Source organism: Primulina eburnea, chromosome 14 (genome assembly GCF_022965805.1).
Source record: "Primulina eburnea isolate SZY01 chromosome 14, ASM2296580v1, whole genome shotgun sequence".
In the NCBI taxonomy this organism is placed as follows: Eukaryota; Viridiplantae; Streptophyta; class Magnoliopsida; order Lamiales; family Gesneriaceae; genus Primulina; species Primulina eburnea.
Window position 1 is genome coordinate 27,916,991 of NC_133114.1, and position 20,241 is coordinate 27,937,231.

The 20,241-nt window shown below is 33.8% G+C and overlaps 3 protein-coding genes across 4 annotated transcripts in view; 2 read left to right on the forward strand and 1 right to left on the reverse strand.

Moving 5' to 3' along the window:
- Positions 1-20,241, forward strand: part of LOC140811745 (uncharacterized) — an 81,699-nt gene that overhangs the window by 36,807 nt on the left and 24,651 nt on the right. The window lies entirely within an intron of this gene.
- LOC140812648 (inactive glucose-1-phosphate adenylyltransferase small subunit 2, chloroplastic) lies at positions 90-5,416 on the reverse strand. 2 transcript variants are annotated; one of them, XM_073170979.1, is made up of 9 exons: positions 5,072-5,416; positions 4,530-4,823; positions 4,157-4,426; positions 3,888-4,055; positions 3,702-3,805; positions 3,382-3,496; positions 3,166-3,270; positions 291-383; positions 90-206 (listed from the first exon to the last, which is right to left on the reverse strand). In XM_073170979.1, exons 1-9 carry the CDS (start codon positions 5,234-5,236, stop codon positions 90-92), a joined length of 1,431 nt encoding a protein of 476 aa, XP_073027080.1. In that variant the 5' UTR covers positions 5,237-5,416. The 2 variants fall into 2 exon arrangements, with proteins under 2 accessions (XP_073027080.1, XP_073027078.1); XM_073170977.1 differs by having other exon boundaries at positions 3,166-3,496.
- On the forward strand, positions 16,467-18,667 carry LOC140813046 (2-alkenal reductase (NADP(+)-dependent)-like). The gene is made up of 5 exons (XM_073171459.1): positions 16,467-16,790; positions 17,016-17,193; positions 17,538-17,704; positions 17,813-17,895; positions 18,088-18,667. The coding sequence occupies exons 1-5, from the start codon at positions 16,560-16,562 to the stop codon at positions 18,440-18,442; spliced, it is 1,014 nt and encodes a 337-aa protein (XP_073027560.1). The 5' UTR covers positions 16,467-16,559; the 3' UTR covers positions 18,443-18,667.

Here is a 20,241-nt window from a genome sequence, read left to right on the forward strand (position 1 = left end):
AATGGTCAATATAAAAGTTGCATCATTACAATGTAGGTCAAAAGTTGTAATGTTGGAAAAAGCTTAAGGAATGGTAATTTCGAATTTGATTATATGACGCTTCCATCTGGGATTGCTGCACTCCTCGTAATGACAACGATTCCTCCCGTGATGATATACCCCTCTGCTTCCTTATTGGCTTCCTGGACATTGTCCTTATTTATAATCTGCATGAATATTCATTCCAAAATAAATTATATAACGCACATTTCAGTAGATTATATGGAAATTGGCCTTCTTGGAACAATTACCATAACATTTTTGCCAATTCTTGCATTCTTATCGACTATAGCTTTCCTTACGACTGAGCCTTCGCCGATTCCGACCTGAATCCCTGGGCAACTCTGCACATTGTTCGCTCCGTTTTAGAAACTGAGTTCTAACACCTTCTATTTTTGAGCGTTATTCTATGTGTTTAGGATGTCATATGTGCCCATTTATCATTTTGAACATATGGAAAATAACTTTTTTGGTCAATTAAGTTTTCGAAATTTGATTTTGTTGTGTTATTTTTCTTTTTTAGTCTTATTTCTACAAAATGTTTATTAGTTGTATGAGTATCACATTGTTTAGATAAAATATCAGGGAGTTGCATATATGACTCGATCAATCTTCTCCCATTGAGCTGATTTTTGGGGGGTTGTGCTTAGTCGAAATCTCAATTTTAACATGGTGTTTTAGTAATGCCGCATCGATTAAAATCCACGAAGTTGTATATATAGACTTTGACAATCATCTCAAGGTCAGTTGGATAAAATCCACGGAGTTGTATATATAGACTTTGACAATCATTTCACCTTGAGCTGACTTTTGAGGTTGACTTAGCTCTAAGTCCAAATCTTAACGGTATTGACGTGTTATAAAAAAAACTGAGATGAAAATGAAAAACGCTATTATGACGTCAGAAATTGTCGAGATGTTCGATGTCACGTCAATTAATCAATACAATAAAAAATTAAAAGCCCGCCTACCAGAACTCAAAATTTTCCATTTAGAACACAATCATGAATAGAGCCGTAATTCGGAAATCATAATCTTTAAAACAACGAAACCTCATTTTAATAGATCAAAGATAAAAGATTTTATGGTATTTTACACCAGAGAAACCAACATATATACATATACTAGGAATGATCACGTGCGATGCACGTAGATAACTAATAATGAAAAATAAAGATTTAGATAATTTTTTAAATCGTTTGAATAACATCTTGTTTATAACTATTTATTAATCTAAATATATCAAAACACAATAAATAAAAATACATGATGACGATAAATCAAATATATTCATTTATTTATATAACATTTTTCAATTCGTGTGATTATAACATAATGATAGCTCTATAAAATTAATAAAGATATTTTTCATCCAAATATTATTCACAATGGAAAACAAAAAAAAATAAAATTAATAGAATAATGAATATTAATAAAGCCAAAATCACAATATTTTTAAATGAAGTGCATATAGCGATTATCAAATAAAATTCTCTTAATTAACTAAATTATCATAATGATATTAAAATAAACCCCTAAACTTGTTATTAAGTTAAATATCAATTTTGTTTTTGCTAACTTTTAACTCCTAGCGAATTTTGTTTAACTTTATCGTTTTTTAAAATATTTATTATACATACTGGAGAGGGCGGATCTGTTTTAAGGAAACTGTATACGCTACATGCCTCGGTTTGGTTTTGCTTTCTTTTACACAATAGTCATACTGTAAACATCACACTTGTTTCGGTTATTGCTTTATTTCTACAAGTTTGTTTCTACACTACTGCCGTTAGCATTTATTCTAACAAACTTAAAATCTGCTAATTTTTAACTCCTTGCCGATTTTGTTTAACTTTCTCTGTTTTTTTAGAATACATATTATATTATAGATAGTTAATTTTATATCATAATGGATCATTTGTAAATTAATATTGATGATTAATATTTCATGGTAAATACATTTTTAAATAATATCAATCAAATAAATATGTATAGTAAAACACATATATAAATAAAATAATAAGTAATACAAAGTTAAAAAATATCATATTTAAAAAATTAATTTCTAATGAATGAAAATAAATTATCACTATAATTCATATTTATTAAAAGAATTATTTTCCTTAAAAAATTATAAAGATTATCTAATAAATTTAATACAAAAGTAGAAAGTAATTTTTTCTCTTTTTAATTTATCATTGATTTATAATTAATCAAATTAGATGAAAAATAAAATATAAGAAAATTACAAAAAAACATATAGAATCTACATGATCTCGATGTCCATTTTCATTGAAAAAGTACCGTAAAGAATTACATTTTCTGAAGTTTGATATGTGTATTAAGACATTAATTAAATATCACTATTTATGAAATTAAAAATAAAATAAAATATCATATTAATGTGTTTGTAATATTTGTCGTCCATTCCACTAAAATAATGAAATAAAGTTATTTTTATTTTCAATATCAATCTTTAGATCAAAAAATTAAACATTCAACTAAAATAATGAAATAAAGTTATTTTTATTTTCAATATCAATCTTTAGATCAAAAAATTGAAAAGTTACATAAATAAATAAATAAAACATGAATGAAGTAATGGTGAGTGAAATGTTAACTAATTAAATTAACAATTCAAACTCATCTCTCACCTAAATAAATAAATAAAATATTAATGAAGTAATAACGAATGAAAGGGTAACTAAGTAAATTCACAATTCAAACTCACATATTTATAGATAGGTCGTCCATTCCACTAAAATAATGAAATAAAGTTATTTTTATTTTCAATATCAATCTTTAGATCAAAAAATTAAACATTCAACTAAAATAATGAAATAAAGTTATTTTTATTTTCAATATCAATCTTTAGATCAAAAAATTGAAAAGTTACATAAATAAATAAATAAAACATGAATGAAGTAATGGTGAGTGAAATGTTAACTAAGTAAATTAACAATTCAAACTCATCTCTCACCTAAATAAATAAATAAAATATTAATGAAGTAATAATGAATGAAAGGGTAACTAAGTAAATTCACAATTCAAACTCACATATTTATAGATAGTATAGTTTATAGATAGTATAGATATATATATATATATATATATATAATATCTTACTTGATGGCTATAAGTATCAGCACCCATTATGATTGAATCTTCTATCACAGCTTCGTCAGCGACCCTTGTCATTACACCAACTACCGTCCCCTTTATCTTGCACCTCTGCTTTGTTTCAAACACAAGAAGCATAGTAGGAAACATAAAATGTATATGTGAAAAACATAAAGAAGAATTTCTTGAAACAGGATGATTGATTTTTCTCTTCATTCTTACACTGAGAATGCAGCCATCTGCAATGACAGAATCTGTGATAACCGCGTCGTTTACAAGAGTCGGAGGAATACATCGAGGTAAAGTGTAGAGTGGAGTATCTCTATCATAGAAGCTGCTGCAAAACACCAAAGTTCTTGTCATGTCAATTGTTGGAGGATACTAGATATATATGATTTTCAGAATCACATAAGTTTTTACTTCTTTCTTCAGTTTTTTTAGCCACTTCTGAATATTACGAATGCGTAAATATGTTTTACTGAGACTATGGGGTGCGGTGCAGCATTTTATCGTGGTTAAAACGTTTAAGAAGTTGCACTAACTTATAGGCTTTGTTTGTTCTTCTAGTGAGTTCCATGTTCGCGCGGTAGTAGGCTTCTATGCTTCTCATGTCCTCCCAATATCCATCGAATTGGTAAGCTTGGACCTAGCAATAAATTTCAAGAAAAAGAAGATTATCAACCAAAGCTTTGACATAATTATCTTTGTAGAATAATATGGAAAGCAACCTTCAATCCGAGTGAAACTGCGCCTCGAATTATTTCACTCTTCAAGTCATTTGCAGATGGGAAATATTCTCTCAAAAGTTTTATCATTGTATTCCTGTTGATCACATATATTCCCATGCTGGGAAAATTGCGTCTCGCGATGTTATCAAGCTCTTTCGAGTCCTCTACCTGAACCATTAGTGGTCACACATTCTTGAGTTTAAGTAGTTACTAGATTGATCCTTAGATTTTTTGTCATGAGCCATATGCATGCAAGAAGATGAACTTACTGATATTGACTTAGAAGCTTTCAATTCTTGATCTTCCTTAAATTTTATAACTTGATTCTTGGCATCTAATTCAAATATCCCAAATCCCAAATCCTCATTTCTTCGTTTACTCAATACAGATACCGTTATGTCAGCTTTGCTGCTGCGATGGACATCTATAAGTTTCTGGTAATCCATTTTATACAGATGGTAACCGGGAATAACCAAATATTCAAGAACCGGATACTCCTCCAGCATCCACAGACAACGTCTTATAGAATCTGCAGTTCCCTAAACATATAAGAAATAACAAAAAAAAAAAACTATTACATGCATGCTTGAACATAGTTGGAAATTGAACCATTATATAATGCGTGATCTGAGCTTGCTTAACCTGAAACCATCCCTTATCTTCTGGACTCTGGTATGCAGCTATGACTTCGACAAATCCTTCTTTTATGAGATTTGTTCCTGAGTAAGCTCTCGAAAGGTGAGAATTCAAAGACGTCGAGTTGAACTGCGTGATCGCGTAGATTTTGGATATGTTGCTGTTGATGCAGTTGCTAACAACTGCATCGATGAGCCTGTAGTTTCCAGCTATAGGAATGGCGCCTTCTGATCGTCGTTTTGTCAACGGATATAGCTTTGAATGCGACGATCCATCTCCAAAAACGATCGCAGCAACACTCTGGCACTAGCAAACGCTTCAATACGCATTCTTAAATTCATCCCCTCCCTCTGATGAAAAACTAACAAAAACTTCATGATATTAAATGAAAAAACTTGGGTAACTTGCATATAAAGACCCCGTCCTAAGCCGAAAACGCTAGAATCCTCTGTGAGAAAACAATGAGCTCAAGATACAGGTGATCCCATATGCAATTTACCCGGAAAACCCGGCTTGAAAAAAAAAGATAAAAGGGAAATGGATGTCACCTTGTTTGCTGGAGGGAGCAGATTACTCGGGGATCCAGTCGCTTGTAGATTCTTTGTATAGAAAACTGAAGAGAAGGATTTGGACAAGCATGGTTGAACTCCAGCTGGTTTGTAACATAAATCTTTTACTCCAATTCTTGGATTCATGGAACCAGAAACAGACATCAGAAGTTAACTATCTTGAAGTTAAACAGATTGGTTCGTAGTTTTTGTGTTCTTTTCTAACAAATTTTCTTTATCTGCATGTATGTAATTATAGAGGAATGTGATATGTTTGATTCCTCGTCCGTCTATTACAAGGGAATATTTAGGTTTCTTGTGGGTGATGGAGTGCAGGAGGCAAGCAGAGGGGATCAATTCTTGCGGAGCTATTTACTCCACAAATGCTAACCAAACTTTGGTTTGAAGCTTGTTTTGCCTTTTCTCCTTTATTCAATCACAGGCAAACACAGAATGAATGCTGTTACGAGAGTTGAAAAATTCGAAATAAATAAAAAATATTTCAACGCGATTACACTTTATGCATGTGGTTAAAAATTAATATACATGCACGCAACGCATCATGTGCTAAAAATCGCCAATATTAATTAGCAGTTTTGGTGTCCATTATTATTATCCTAGTCACTTCCAGTTGCCTTTACTAGTCATCTCATAACTTCACTAACCAGAGAAAAATTCTACTTAGTTAAAATTTGTCCCAAAGAATTCATAACAGCCATTTTCTATATAATATATTGTCTTTTCATATTTTCTTACAATGATCATCCATCAAATAATTGTGTAAATTATTAAATTTAAATTAGAATTAAAACCCAAATCAAATATATTGGAAATTTGAATTTATGTTCTATGTTTGTCTTTTTACATTTTTTTTATCATGCATATTGTCAACATCGAGTCTTAGTCTTATATATTTGAATTGTAAATAAATAAGGATAGCAAACTGAAACTTAAATTTGACAATAGAGAAAACAAAAACGAAAGAATTAAGTATAGAAAACCAAAATTTCAGATACCATGATACACGCGTATATGTGTATTAATTTTTATTTTTTAAGTAAACATGTCTAGTATTCGACACACTACCTAAAAAAACAATGAAGGCATTATACGAACAATATTAATAAATATATCGTAATTTTTTCTTAAAAGAGGTGATTCCAAACAAGCACGTTTCTCGGACTAATTGTATCGACACTTTTTATAAAAAAAAACTTAAAAAAACCGTATGTAAAATTAATAATATTTTTAGAGCTCGTGTTTTTAAAACTCAAACGTGAAACTCCTTGTTAAATTAAGGAGATAATTGTGTCTAAGTTTTTTGTAACATACGAGTGATGTGTGTTTGTTTTTTTAAAAAACGAAAGATTTATATGTTTTGTTTGGTAAAATTTTAATGAGAATGATAAATATTACATTTTTTGTTGTTGAGACAAAAATACCATAAACTAACATTGATGACAATTTGGTATATAAAATGATATTTGTAGCAATGTTTTCAAAATCATGTGTTCATCTATTAATAAATAAATATTTTATAAAATTTTAAACTATAGATTATGTATTTATCTAATAATTTATTTTTTAATAAAAATTAATATTATTTTGCATTTTATCTATTTTTTCTCTATTTTTTTAAGCGTAGAGGATGATAGGTGGATTTCTAATTAATTTTTTCTCTATTTTTTAATTTTATTTAGTTTCATCATGAAATATTTATGTGATGTGTGCGCAAATAAAAAAATGGGATTTTTTGTGAGTAAAATGGTAATTTATGTAATATTTTAAGAATTGGATTCTCTATCCTCCCAAAATAATGTGATGTCTTCTCACCCAAATAAGTTTTTTTTATCATGTGCTTCTTGATTAATTAGACCCATAAAAAATGAGACAAACATGGGTTTAACAATCTATCCTTTGCTTATCACCCCTACCAAACATAACCTTAAAGAATTATATATATTTTAAACTTGTCACAAGAGATAGATATAGTCACTGGTTGAAATCGAACCGAGTCAATCTTGAGCATCAAACTACTCGAAAAAAATTTCAACTACTCCAACTCGAGCTCGACTCAACTCGTTTTCACCCATAGATACAATTAACATCGTGTTTCTTGTGGGGACCCGGACGCTAATCATTTTCTTAATCATCGTTGGGATTTAATTATCAATTAAGATAAAACAGGGTCTAAAAATTTTTCTTTTTAATATACAATAGCGGAAGGTAATGGAATCTAAATACTACACATATCTGTATAAAATACATTTCAGTATTAAAAGTACAATAATCTAATCTAAAGTTCCACTACTAAAGTCAAGTAATAAAACCAAGTCTACTGTAAGTCCGGAATCACCACGCTATACTCGTCTTCTCTCATCATCTTCTTGACCCTGATCCTGCCCCACCTGTCGTCATGCACACATACAAAACAAGACGACCGCCGGATAACTCCGGTGAGAAATAAATCCCAGTATAAAACATGGTAAACATGTATATACATAAAATAATTCATGAAACATGCTGTCACGAATAAAATCAAAACATTAGATTTCATAAACTATGAAATCTAATCACGACAAGCATGCACTTCAAATCAGCTAAACATGCATATAAACAATCTAAATCATACAAACATGCTATCATAACTGAAAGTAATAATGATGGGTCCCATGATCTAGGAGCCACATCCATATGAGCATGCAGTCCTAATCAAATCATGTCTAGACTCGACTCAACTATAACTCTAGGGATCCCGGGGTGAATAAGAAGTCACTGGCTGTCACCTACCCAACCAATCGTGGTGCTGTACGTCTTATTCCTAGACTTCGGCCTGATCTGTATCCGCATCTACAAAGGGGCGGTGATCTTCCCCAGAGCTGAGATATCGCCGAACGTCTAGAGTCTGCCTGATCTCCAGACTGTCCTATCTTAATGCATGAATAACAATCTATAATCATAGCATAATCATATAAAAACATAACAAGAGTATAGTATGTGATTTAGTGGGCAACTCAACGCGATCTCAATTGAGTTGTTCTTCCCAAATATCACATGAATTATACCTTTGTCTTCCTGATCTGATGAAGACGACGTCTCGAAGTCGAATTTGTCCATATCTGATCTGAAATGACAATAACCAATACACTGTATCAATGTGTAGTTCAAATCACAATCTGTTCTGAACAATACCCAATTCAATACATAATCTGATCAATATCTGAACAAAATACTATCTGATCACATCAACAATATCACGAGATAACAGAAACCAATACTGAATCTGATCAATCTGTACCAACTGATGTTTAGACGGCATAACAATACAACCTGAATAACCCCGTCAGTTCTGAACATCACAATTACACTACCAGAATTCCTAATAAATCTCAGTACAATCTATAACTTCAGTATCTGTACAATTCAACATGAATAACAGCATAATTCTGATAGCAATCTCAATCAAATCAATTCTAAAATTCATAACAATTCCATAACCAATCTGTTTGTAAATCTGACTTCGATTCTACAATATCTACGGTAGTAAAAACACCATATCTGAATCATATTCAATTATGACAATATCATAAATTCAAATCTTGTCTAAACGTAACAAAACTTACGTCCAGTTGTAGCCTGCGTTGCTAGAAATACGATACCGAAGTCAGATTTCAATTCGGATAGACGGTTCGCTCGTAAATCAATTCCTAAATCTAAGAACGAAGCATTCCTCAAGATTCTCGATTCTTGCTTCAATTCTTCTGATATATATATATATATATATATATATATATATATATATATATATATATATACCCCCGAACATGCAATAGGCCAAGTGGCTCGCCTTTCAAGCTACACGTTACTCGCTAGGGCGGTCAAAACTTACCGCTAGGGCGAGTCAATTTCGGTCGAGATCCTCGGCTGAACATCTCCAGTCGCTCGGGCGGTCAAAAGTTGCTCGCTAGGGCGAAGAACTCTCGGTTCTCACAATTATACATGCGCGCTCGGGCGGTGCTTTTCTGCCGCTCGGGCGAGAGATGTTCGGCCTAACATCTTGAGATGTTCGGCCTAACATCTTGAGATGTTCGATTCAACATCTTGGCTTAACATAAACCAACGCCCGGCTTCGTCATTTGAGTTCCTATGACTTCCATTACGTCAATTAATCAACGTCTGATTAAAATGATTAAATCTCGGGCATTACATTTCTCCCCCTCTTAGATCTGAGTTCGTCCTCTAACTCACAAACAATCAATCCAACTCTATCAGAAGAAATGTATAACAGAGTTTAACATCTAACCTCATTTCACTAGCCGAATCAATCCCATATTACTGGCTATACTACACCCGTATACGCCAATTGCAATCCATAACAAAGCAATATCACCTGTAGTTGCTATTCCATCTGTTTATTCCAATTAAGGACATATTCCATCTTCGGCTCCAAATACCAATCGTCATCATTTGACATTGGTTTCCTACATCTATTCCTTCTGCACTATCTTGATAACTAGTGCTAACATCCAGCACTCGAGTTCTATCAATATCTTTCAATATCTGACTACTAACGCTGACTACCTGTCAATCTGTAACAAGTCTGAGAGAAAACGCTTATGATATAATATATCACAAGTGCAAACTTCATCACCATCACATCAATCTAATTATTTCTTTGACAGTGATCTCTGTCATATAGTTCTGTTTGTACATTATCTTATACAAACTACTAGATATAGATTGAACAATCTATCAATCACAATCATCTCATATCTTTATCTGAAGAAATAGCGGTAATTTTATCACAAAAGTAATAGAAATGTACTCCCATTTCTATTCAGGAATATACTAAGTCGGTAATCATCTTTTGATTCCTAGCTTTCTGGCTTCTTTTGACAACGATTCAGACATATCAGTACCATTTCTACCAACCTTACAACATAAAGTGTTGTCCCAACTGATCTCATCTGTCTATACCAACATTATCTATTCGAATATCATGTATTCTGAATCATCTGAATGAAAACTGAATCCCCTACGGTGCATTTCTGACACTACTTGAGACTTCATATTCGAACCATCCGGTATAAACAACTAGTTACTAATATAAAATAATGAAAAATACCTACCTTGCATTCGGCTCTGACTATTCATATCAAAAGCTGGAAACAATTCTGAAACATTCTGATATCACACAATAACCAAACCCATAGAAAACGCAAACTCATATAGCTGTTATATTGATCTGATCAACAAAATACAGGTCTGAAAATTCTGATCACCGTTCGGGACTACTGTATTTCCCACAAACAACTCTGATACAATTGGAACTGCATAGTATCACACACTGAATAATAATTACAATAACATCAAATCAAACTCAGAATAGAAATATCCTATGCTGATCTAGTGAGTTTAAGAAAACTCATAACATAATAGATTCTGGCTGGCTGACCAATCTTCATACTGTCCAGATCAACTGCTATATTTCATCTGCAAATAGAATATACTCCCAAACAATATAAGATGTCTCAAATACTGATTTGGAATCATAACAATACTCAGCAGATGTAAAGCAACACAAGAAAAAGATAATCAAAATCAGATAATCTGTCCAAATCAGGTAAGAAAAATTCTGACATATCTGACATTCTGCTAATTCTGACATTCCTGATACCGCATAGTCTGAATATAAACCTGTATCAATAACTGCATTCGGATCCATACCTGACCCATTGCTGTATACAATAATCACAGTTCTCGGAATATTTAACCCAATCTTCAAATATTCAATATACACAATCAGATACTGTGGATATATCCCGGAATCATAGATATAACAAGCATAATTCTTCAAACTACCCCTGAACACATAATCTGTCAATCTAGAAACAGAACTAAAATGTCTTCAAGAGAAATACACAATCAACTGAATTCTTTAGCCCATACTTAATCTGTCAATTCTTTCAATTTTCTCTGATAGAGAACCCATCTGACATCTTATCTAAGCAAACACCAGTCAATTATGATATTACTATCAAATTTTAGGCTCGATTTCAGTGGATCTACTGAATACATAAGGATACCATCTGTTCCTTTCTGTAATAATCGAGTCCTAAATCCTAAACTTTTCTAAGGACTTCTGAATCTAAAATCCTCATTTATCAACTAAATCTGGTCGTACTTTTACTATTTCTGGAACACATGCTACGACATTTCAGTACTTGTTTAGCATTATATATCCATACTGAGATCGAAATCATATAACACAAGTACATCATAATCTAACCCAATCCCGGGTTCACCTCACTGTAGTATATAACATGTCACAGAAATCTCTGATATCAACATATTCCTCAACAGCCAAGGAATCAATACTACAGTATACACAGACCCAACAGATACAGCATATCTCCATACCACTCATTCATAGATACTCATAACGAATGCATTAGTATATATCAATACGTATGCAATATAATCATAAAGAAGAGTACCTGTTGTAGTTTCTGGGTTTGTTTCTCACGCATTGCCACCCGATGGTCCTGCTCCCTGGAATCTTTGTGAACCCTTCTGAGGACACACTTTAGCAAAATGCCCATGCTGTCCGCAGATATTGCATCTACCAGTCACTCCCTGGCATTGTTAGGTGGGATGTCTCCCTCCACACCTAGCGCAATAGACTCCAGTATAACTCGGACTGGAACCACTGGAACTAGAAGAACCACTGCCTAACTTCTTGAACTGTTTCTTCCGAGCTTTCAGCAAATCTTGCTTTCCACTCGTGCTGCCACGTTCAAATCTCGAAGGGGATTGTGGTGTCTGGGGTTGCTTCACACACAACCTCGTTAATTGTCGAATCAAACTCTCTTCTGCTCTCTTTGCTTTACTCAAGACATCAGCAAAGTGATAAGGTCGCTGTAAATTCATGAATGCAACTATCTCCGAATTCAATCCTCTAATGAATTGATTCACCACAGCTTCATCATCCCTAGCCATATGAGGGGCAAAACGCAACAGAGTAGAAAATTTAGCAGCATAATCATCAATATTCAATTGACCTTGACTTAAATTCTCAAACTCTGCTTTCTTGTCTTCTCGGTACGAGGCGGAGAAAAATCTTTGATAGAATTCAGTCTTGAAGACTTCCCACGTGATCACAGTACCACATAGTGCTAATACTCTTTTGATTGTAATCCACCAACTTCTGGCAGCCTCTTGTAATTGGTGAAATACCAATTTAACTCTTTGGTCATCTGTACAATCCAGTAGATCAAACAATATCTCTATGTCCTCAACCCAGTGCTGACACGTTTCAGGCGTCTCTGTACCACTCAGAATCGGCGGCTGAAATAACTGAAATTCTGCCAACTTGGTTTCCATCGGAGTCGCTGACACATCTATCTGCGGTTCTGGTACATATGGCTGCTCATACGATGTACTGCCTGTTTCCAAAATCCTTCGGGGAGGTATATCTGATTACCACAAACATTAGTAACCCAATACTGCAAATCTGTGCCAATCTTTTTCTGATCATGATCATCTTACTGCTGATCATGAATCCGATCTGATTCATACTCAAGAATACATAATACCAATTTAAATCAAATAGTCAGGTAACCATGTATCTTAAAGCAGTAACACATAGTCTCATGCTAGCACACAATGTCAATCAACATTAGAATCAATCTCATGCTAGCACACACATGCAAGGAAAGAAAGAAAATTCATCTACCCCGCTCAATCTTTTCTACCTCTAGAAGATCTATCGCTAAAGAATCTATAGCTAAAGGAACTATCAGCTCTAGGAACCTTCAGCTCTAGAACCTAAGGCTCTGATACCACCTGTTGTGGGGACCCGAACGCTAATCATTTTCTTAATCATCGTTGGGATTTAATTATCAATTAAGATAAAACAGGGTCTAAAAATTTTTCTTTTTAATATACAATAGCGGAAGGTAATGGAATCTAAATACTACACATATCTGTATAAAATACATTTCAGTATTAAAAGTACAATAATCTAATCTAAAGTTCCACTACTAAAGTCAAGTAATAAAACCAAGTCTACTGTAAGTCCGGAATCACCACGCTATACTCGTCTTCTCTCATCATCTTCTTGACCCTGATCCTGCCCCACCTGTCGTCATGCACACATACAAAACAAGACGACCGCCGGATAACTCCGGTGAGTAATAAATCCCAGTATAAAACATGATAAACATGTATATACATAAAATAATTCATGAAACATGCTGTCACGAATAAAATCAAAACATTAGATTTCATAAGCTATGAAATCTAATCACAATAAGCATGCACTTCAAATCAGCTAAACATGCATATAAACAATCTAAATCATACAAACATGCTATCATAACTGAAAGTAATAATGATGGGTCCCATGATCTAGGAGCCACATCCATATGAGCATGCAGTCCTAATCAAATCATGTCTAGACTCGACTCAACTATAACTCTAGGGATCCCGGGGTGAATAAGACGTCACTGGCTGTCACCTACCCAACCAATCGTGGTGCTGTACGTCTTATTCCTAGACTTCGGCCTGATATGTATCCGCATCTACAAAGGGGCGGTGATCTTCCCCAGAGCTGAGATATCGCCGAACGTCTAGAGTCTGCCTGATCTCCAGACTGTCCTATCTTAATGCATGAATAACAATCTATAATCATAGCATAATCATATAAAAACATAACAAGAGTATAGTATGTGATTTAGTGGGCAACTCAACGCGATCTCAATTGAGTTGTTCTTCCCAAATATCACATGAATTATACCTTTGTCTTCCTGATCTGATGAAGACGACGTCTCGAAGTCGAATTTGTCCATATCTGATCTGAAATGACAATAACCAATACACTGTATCAATGTGTAGTTCAAATCACAATCTGTTCTGAACAATACCCAATTCAATACATAATCTGATCAATATCTGAACAAAATACTATCTGATCACATCAACAATATCACGAGATAACAGAAACCAATACTGAATCTGATCAATCTGTACCAACTGATGTTTAGACGGCATAACAATACAACCTGAATAACCCCGTCAGTTCTGAACATCACAATTACACTACCAGAATTCCTAATAAATCTCAGTACAATCTATAACTTCAGTATCTGTACACTTCAACATGAATAACAGCATAATTCTGATAGCAATCTCAATCAAATCAATTCTAAAATTCATAACAATTCCATAACCAATCTGTTTCTAAATCTGACTTCGATTCTACAATATCTACGGTAGTAAAAACACCATATCTGAATCATATTCAATTATGACAATATCATAAATTCAAATCTTGTCTAAACGTAACAAAACTTACGTCCAGTTGTAGCCTGCGTTGCTAGAAATACGATACCGAAGTCAGATTTCAATTCGGATAGACGGTTCGCTCGTAAATCAATTCCTAAATCTAAGAACGAAGCATTCCTCAAGATTCTCGATTCTTGCTTCAATTCTTCTGATATGCATGTATATATATATATATATATATATATATATATATATATATATATATATATATATACCCCCGAACATGCAATAGGCCAAGTGGCTCGCCTTTCAAGCTACACGTTACTCGCTAGGGCGGTCAAAACTTACCGCTAGGGCGAGTCAATTTCGGTCGAGATCCTCGGCTGAACATCTCCAGTCGCTCGGGCGGTCAAAAGTTGCTCGCTAGGGCGAAGAACTCTCGGTTCTCACAATTATACATGCGCGCTCGGGCGGTGCTTTTCTGCCGCTCGGGCGAGAGATGTTCGGCCTAACATCTTGAGATGTTCGATTCAACATCTTGGCTTAACATAAACCAACGCCCGGCTTCGTCATTTGAGTTCCTATGATTTCCATTACGTCAATTAATCAACGTCTGATTAAAATGATTAAATCTCGGGCATTACATTTCTCACATGGCATTCCTCCATCTCCTCGTTTTTTTTATTTGAATAATTCATGTAGAAATCTTTTAGATTTGTGTATGACTTTTCTAAATGAATTTAAGAGCTTGCTTTTGTATTATTTTTCAGACGATTAAAGGACATTTTTTTCCATTCCCTTACATTATATTATTATTATAACTGGGTGGAAGTGAGATTTCCAAAAATTTTGTCGGTTTGGAATTTATGGGTCATTCACGCACATGATTGTTATGTCTTAAGATCATCTCAAATCATGGCACCACATTGGTGACACACTATTATGGTGCCATTATTTTTCACTCCAATCCAGCACCAAAACTGGCGTTGGATTGGAGCAGCTCTACAAGAATTTTGCAGCACCACAATTTTTTTTTTAGTTTTTAATTTGATTAATTTAATATAAGTGTTTAATATTTAATTAATTAATATTTTTTTGATTATTGAAGATGAACGTGACCTTAGTGCACCAATTCAAGATGCGATGGAAGCACCTGTTCCAGGCGTTGAAATGATGGTCAATGACGAAAATACAAGATTTCAAGAATTTCTCGCTCGTTATAAAAAAATGAAAAATAGAGATGCTCACTATGAATTACGAAATACATTAATTGATCATTTTTGGGAACAATATAGTAATTCGAATATTTAATATTGTATTTTTTTGTATTATTAATTTAATATCAAATAAACGTGTTTTTTTCAATGATATTTTGATTTTATTAAAATATAGTTTGTATTAAATAACTGTACATAAATCAAATAATTATTTTGTTAATATGAAATAATTAATTCAAATTTTAATATATAAATTAAAATATTTAAATATATAAATTTTAATATATAAATTATAATATTTAACTATCATTATATTATTAAATTATAAATAATTAACATAAAACAGAAAAATTAATATTGAAAAAAAAAGAATATTCTGAGAATATTCTATTGTAGTGTAAAATGTAGTGTAATATGGTTGGAGATGATTTTAGTGTAACACCAATGTAGTGCAGAATGTAGTGCAGTGGATTGGAGATGGCCTAATAGTTTTTAGAGTAGTTATCTTGTGAGATAGTCTCCGAATATTTATCTGTGAGACGGGTCAACTCTACCGATATTCACAATAAAAAAATAATACTCTTAACATAAAAATAATGATTTTTCATGGATGAACAAAATACGACACGTGAGATCGTCTCACACAAGTTTTTACCAGTTTTTAACCCTTTCCTTAGAAAATGGAAGGTGGATGACAATTATGGTTCATCAGTCAATTTTGTTTAATTTAACTCGTGAAAATATCGCCTGAGATTATTTCGTGAACTACATTGTGACATATTACCTCTATGTTTTATGTATCGTGATAAATGTGTGCATATACACATGATGTGTGCTAAACATGTGAAACATGTAATGCAGCGTACGCTACGATAAATATCTCAAACAAGGAATCATAATCTTGTAAAACGGAGGACGAACGAAGAACTGTCGTCTCTTTCTTGGTTAATAACACGCACGACACGAGTTCATTAGGAAAAGCAGAGATGGGCGTGGAAGAGGTGAGCAACAAGATGATTGTGTTGAAAGATTACGTAAAGGGCTTTCCTAAGGAGTCCGATATGTTGCTCAAAACCTCTGTTATCAAACTCAGAGTCCCGGATGGATGCGAAAACGCCATTTTGGTGAAGAATCTCTACTTGTCTTGCGACCCTTATATGCGTTCACGCATGAGCAAAATTGAGAAAAGCTACGTCGAGCCCTTTGTGCCTGGCTCTGTAAGTAGTACTTTGGTTCTGGAATCTCTTTTGTTTGATTATTTTATTCGATTACTGTATGTATATATATTGAGTTATGTTGGAGTTGAAGACAGAAATCTGAATCATATATCACATGCATTGCAAATAACTATGAGGTTGCTTTAAACTAACTTTTTATGACATTATAGCTTTTCTATATACTTAGTGTTGATTATGTTTCTGCTTCTGCATTTCATTATGCAGCCAATAATAGGGTATGGAGTATGTAAAGTTGTCGATTCTACTCATCCCGATTTCAAGAGTGGTGACTTTGTTTGGGGCATGACAGGTTGGGAGGAGTATAGCCTCCTCAAATCTGCAGAAGGACTTTTCAAGATTCAGCATACAGATGTACCTCTATCTTATTATACCGGAATCCTTGGTATGTAGCCCCGGCTCATCGATACAACATAAAACTCTATGTCGACTCGAAGTATGAATCATTTTAGGCTCAATCTTTCAGGTTAATCTTGTTACATAAGTTCTTTTTTTCAAAGAAAAAAAAAAGTTTAGGTTCCCTGGTGTTGGAGCTATAACAAAGAACACTTTCTAAACTCGAAAATATATTAATCTACCTTGCTGGACATTGTGCCACTGGTTTCGATACAAGTAATGTTTAGTATTCAACTGGATTATGACTTGAAATGAGACTAGTTGATTAAATTAAAACTTAAATAGTTATTCTCCCTTCTTTCTATTTATTCAGTGTACTTCGTTTTTACTTAGGCATGCCTGGGACTACTGCTTACTGTGGTTTTTATGAGATCTGCTCTCCCAAAAAGGGAGACACCGTGTTCATTTCCGCCGCATCTGGTGCTGTTGGTCAACTTGTCGGACAATTTGCAAAGTTGTTTGGGTGCTATGTTGTTGGCAGTGCAGGAACCAAAGATAAGGTAATTGAAGTCTTCAAATATACGCGTGCCTGCACACACACTCATCTTTCACCACACATTACAGTACTTGGTATTTGCTTGAGTATAATGATTTTAATTTTGTTAAAGGTGGACCTTTTGAAGAACAAATTTTGTTTTGATGACGCATTCAACTATAAAGAAGAACCCGATTTGAATGCAGCTTTAAAAAGGTGAGATTTAAACTTCACATTGCCATAGTCACTGTAATAAACTATGGTCATGTCACTTGTTTCCCAAAAACAGTTTTCTTGAACTTTACACACATTTTTATCTTCTTCTTCTATCATGTATCATTCCGTTTCCATTATATGGTAATTATCATTTTACATGTGCCAAATGTTGGATGTTGTTAAAATGATTAGGTACTTCCCCGATGGAATTGATATATACTTTGAAAATGTTGGTGGAAACATGCTCGACGCGGTGCTCCTTAACATGAAAACGTTTGGTCGAATTGCTGTGTGTGGGATGATTTCACAATACAACCTTGAGGAGCCTGAAGGTGTGAAGAACTTGTTATGCTTGGTGACAAAAAAAATTCGTATGGAAGGATTTATTGTATTTGACTACTATCACCTTTATCCAAAGTATTTGGAGATGGTTTTGCCACTCATGGAACAAGGAAAGATTATGTACGTTGAGGACATAGCCGAAGGCCTAGAAAGCGCACCAAATGCCCTTATTGGGCTCTTTTCTGGTCGCAATGTTGGAAAGTAAGTCGTGGTGGTTGCTCACGAGTAGGATTTGTTATGTTCCAAGCAATTTTATCATGTATACCAAAATTTTCTTGATTGCGATAATGCCATCGACATTTTTATTGATAATGGGGATATTGCTGCATCATGCTTTGACTGAAGTTCAAAAGCAAGTATAATACAGTGAAGCTTCTGGTGCTTCTTAATATCTTTACTTATTATATGATTATCTTGCTGCTTGACATTCTAGCCTGTTGCATCTCCTCACGTTTGGAAACATATATATCTTCGGTCACTTTTCGTTCTTTTATCAAATTTATTTTGTAATAACCGATAGCTGGTAAAAGTTTAAATTGTCTGTGGACATATATGCATGCACACGCGATCCTCTTGTTATTCCTTCCATCCAAGATTAAGAATTTAAGATGTGATACATCGCTGAGCAGCAGAGCCTAATCGATACGAAAGTAGTCGAGTATTGTGCATGAATGATTATTATTCATTGTAGTTCCTGCAGCAACAAAAAGCTTTGTGGTAGTGAAAACGGAAGGCAAAGAGTTGGAATGTACTGGAACCATCGAACTCGTAGTCTTCAATGCCTACTGTTCGTTTCGCACTTTCTCCTCTGAAAACTGCGAGGCATTTTCCGGTGCAATTTGAAACCCAGAATCTGAATTCCCGATGGTTCAAGTGTGGGGGACTGGTTGATTGATTTCCAGTCTGCAACAGCTAAGTAAAGTGATTTCGGTTCTTGGAGTCTCACTTTCCCATACTTGTTCACTGTGAGGTAGCTACCCCATCCGAGCATTTGTCCATGTAGTTCCTAAATCTGCTTAATTTTAAATCAAGATAAAGTTTATACCTTTTGGAATTCAAACATACATTGAGGACCTGGATATGCTGCAGCAAATTCGATTTGTGTGTATGTGAGTAGTTGGTACTGTGTTGTGATATAAAAATGAAAATAAAGAATAAAATTGGACAACGAAATTTATGTGGAAAACCCTAAAAATTATTATGGTAAAAACAATAGGCAAGATAAAAAAAATTCCAATATAATATTTTATGGTATACAACTATTTACTGTGATTTCAAAGAGAACGTGTACTCTCTTAACACATAGAACAAACACATCACAAAAATTATAGAACTAAAGATTCAAATGCTATGAGATACTGAGAAAAACTCGAATGAGATGATTTCTAAATGAGTAGAGATCATCGATGTGAAAACACGTTTATCGTTTTAACGTTTCTTTTGTCAAATTATCTATCTTTCATTTGAAAATTCAGCATCCACAATTAATGTGTCATTATTTGTCTATCTCATTATTGCTCCACCGAACTCCATTAATTGTCGACTAGAACTCTCTTATTGTATTGTAAACGTGATTCAATTCGGAATTTGTTTTTATTTGGTGGGACTAATGGGTTTGGCTCATGATGGGGATCCGGTACATCCATGTTTGTTTGTTTTCTTGACCGGAGAACTTGTGCTTTTATTCATATCCACAAGAGTAGGTCTCATATGAGACCGTCTCACGGATCTCAATCTGTGAGACGGGTCAACCCTGCCCATATTCACAATAAAAAGTAATACTCTTAGCATAAAAAGTAGTACTTTTTCATGGATTATCCAAATAAAGATCCGTCTCACAAAATACGACCCGTGAGACCGTCTCACACAAGTTTTTGTCTATCCACAAATGTCATTTATTACAATCTCTGATAACCAAATAGGAAAATCTCCGGTCTTCCACACGGGAATAAATAAATAGTAAAAGAAGCGAGCGAGTGAGTGCGCATAACATGTTCTAGATTT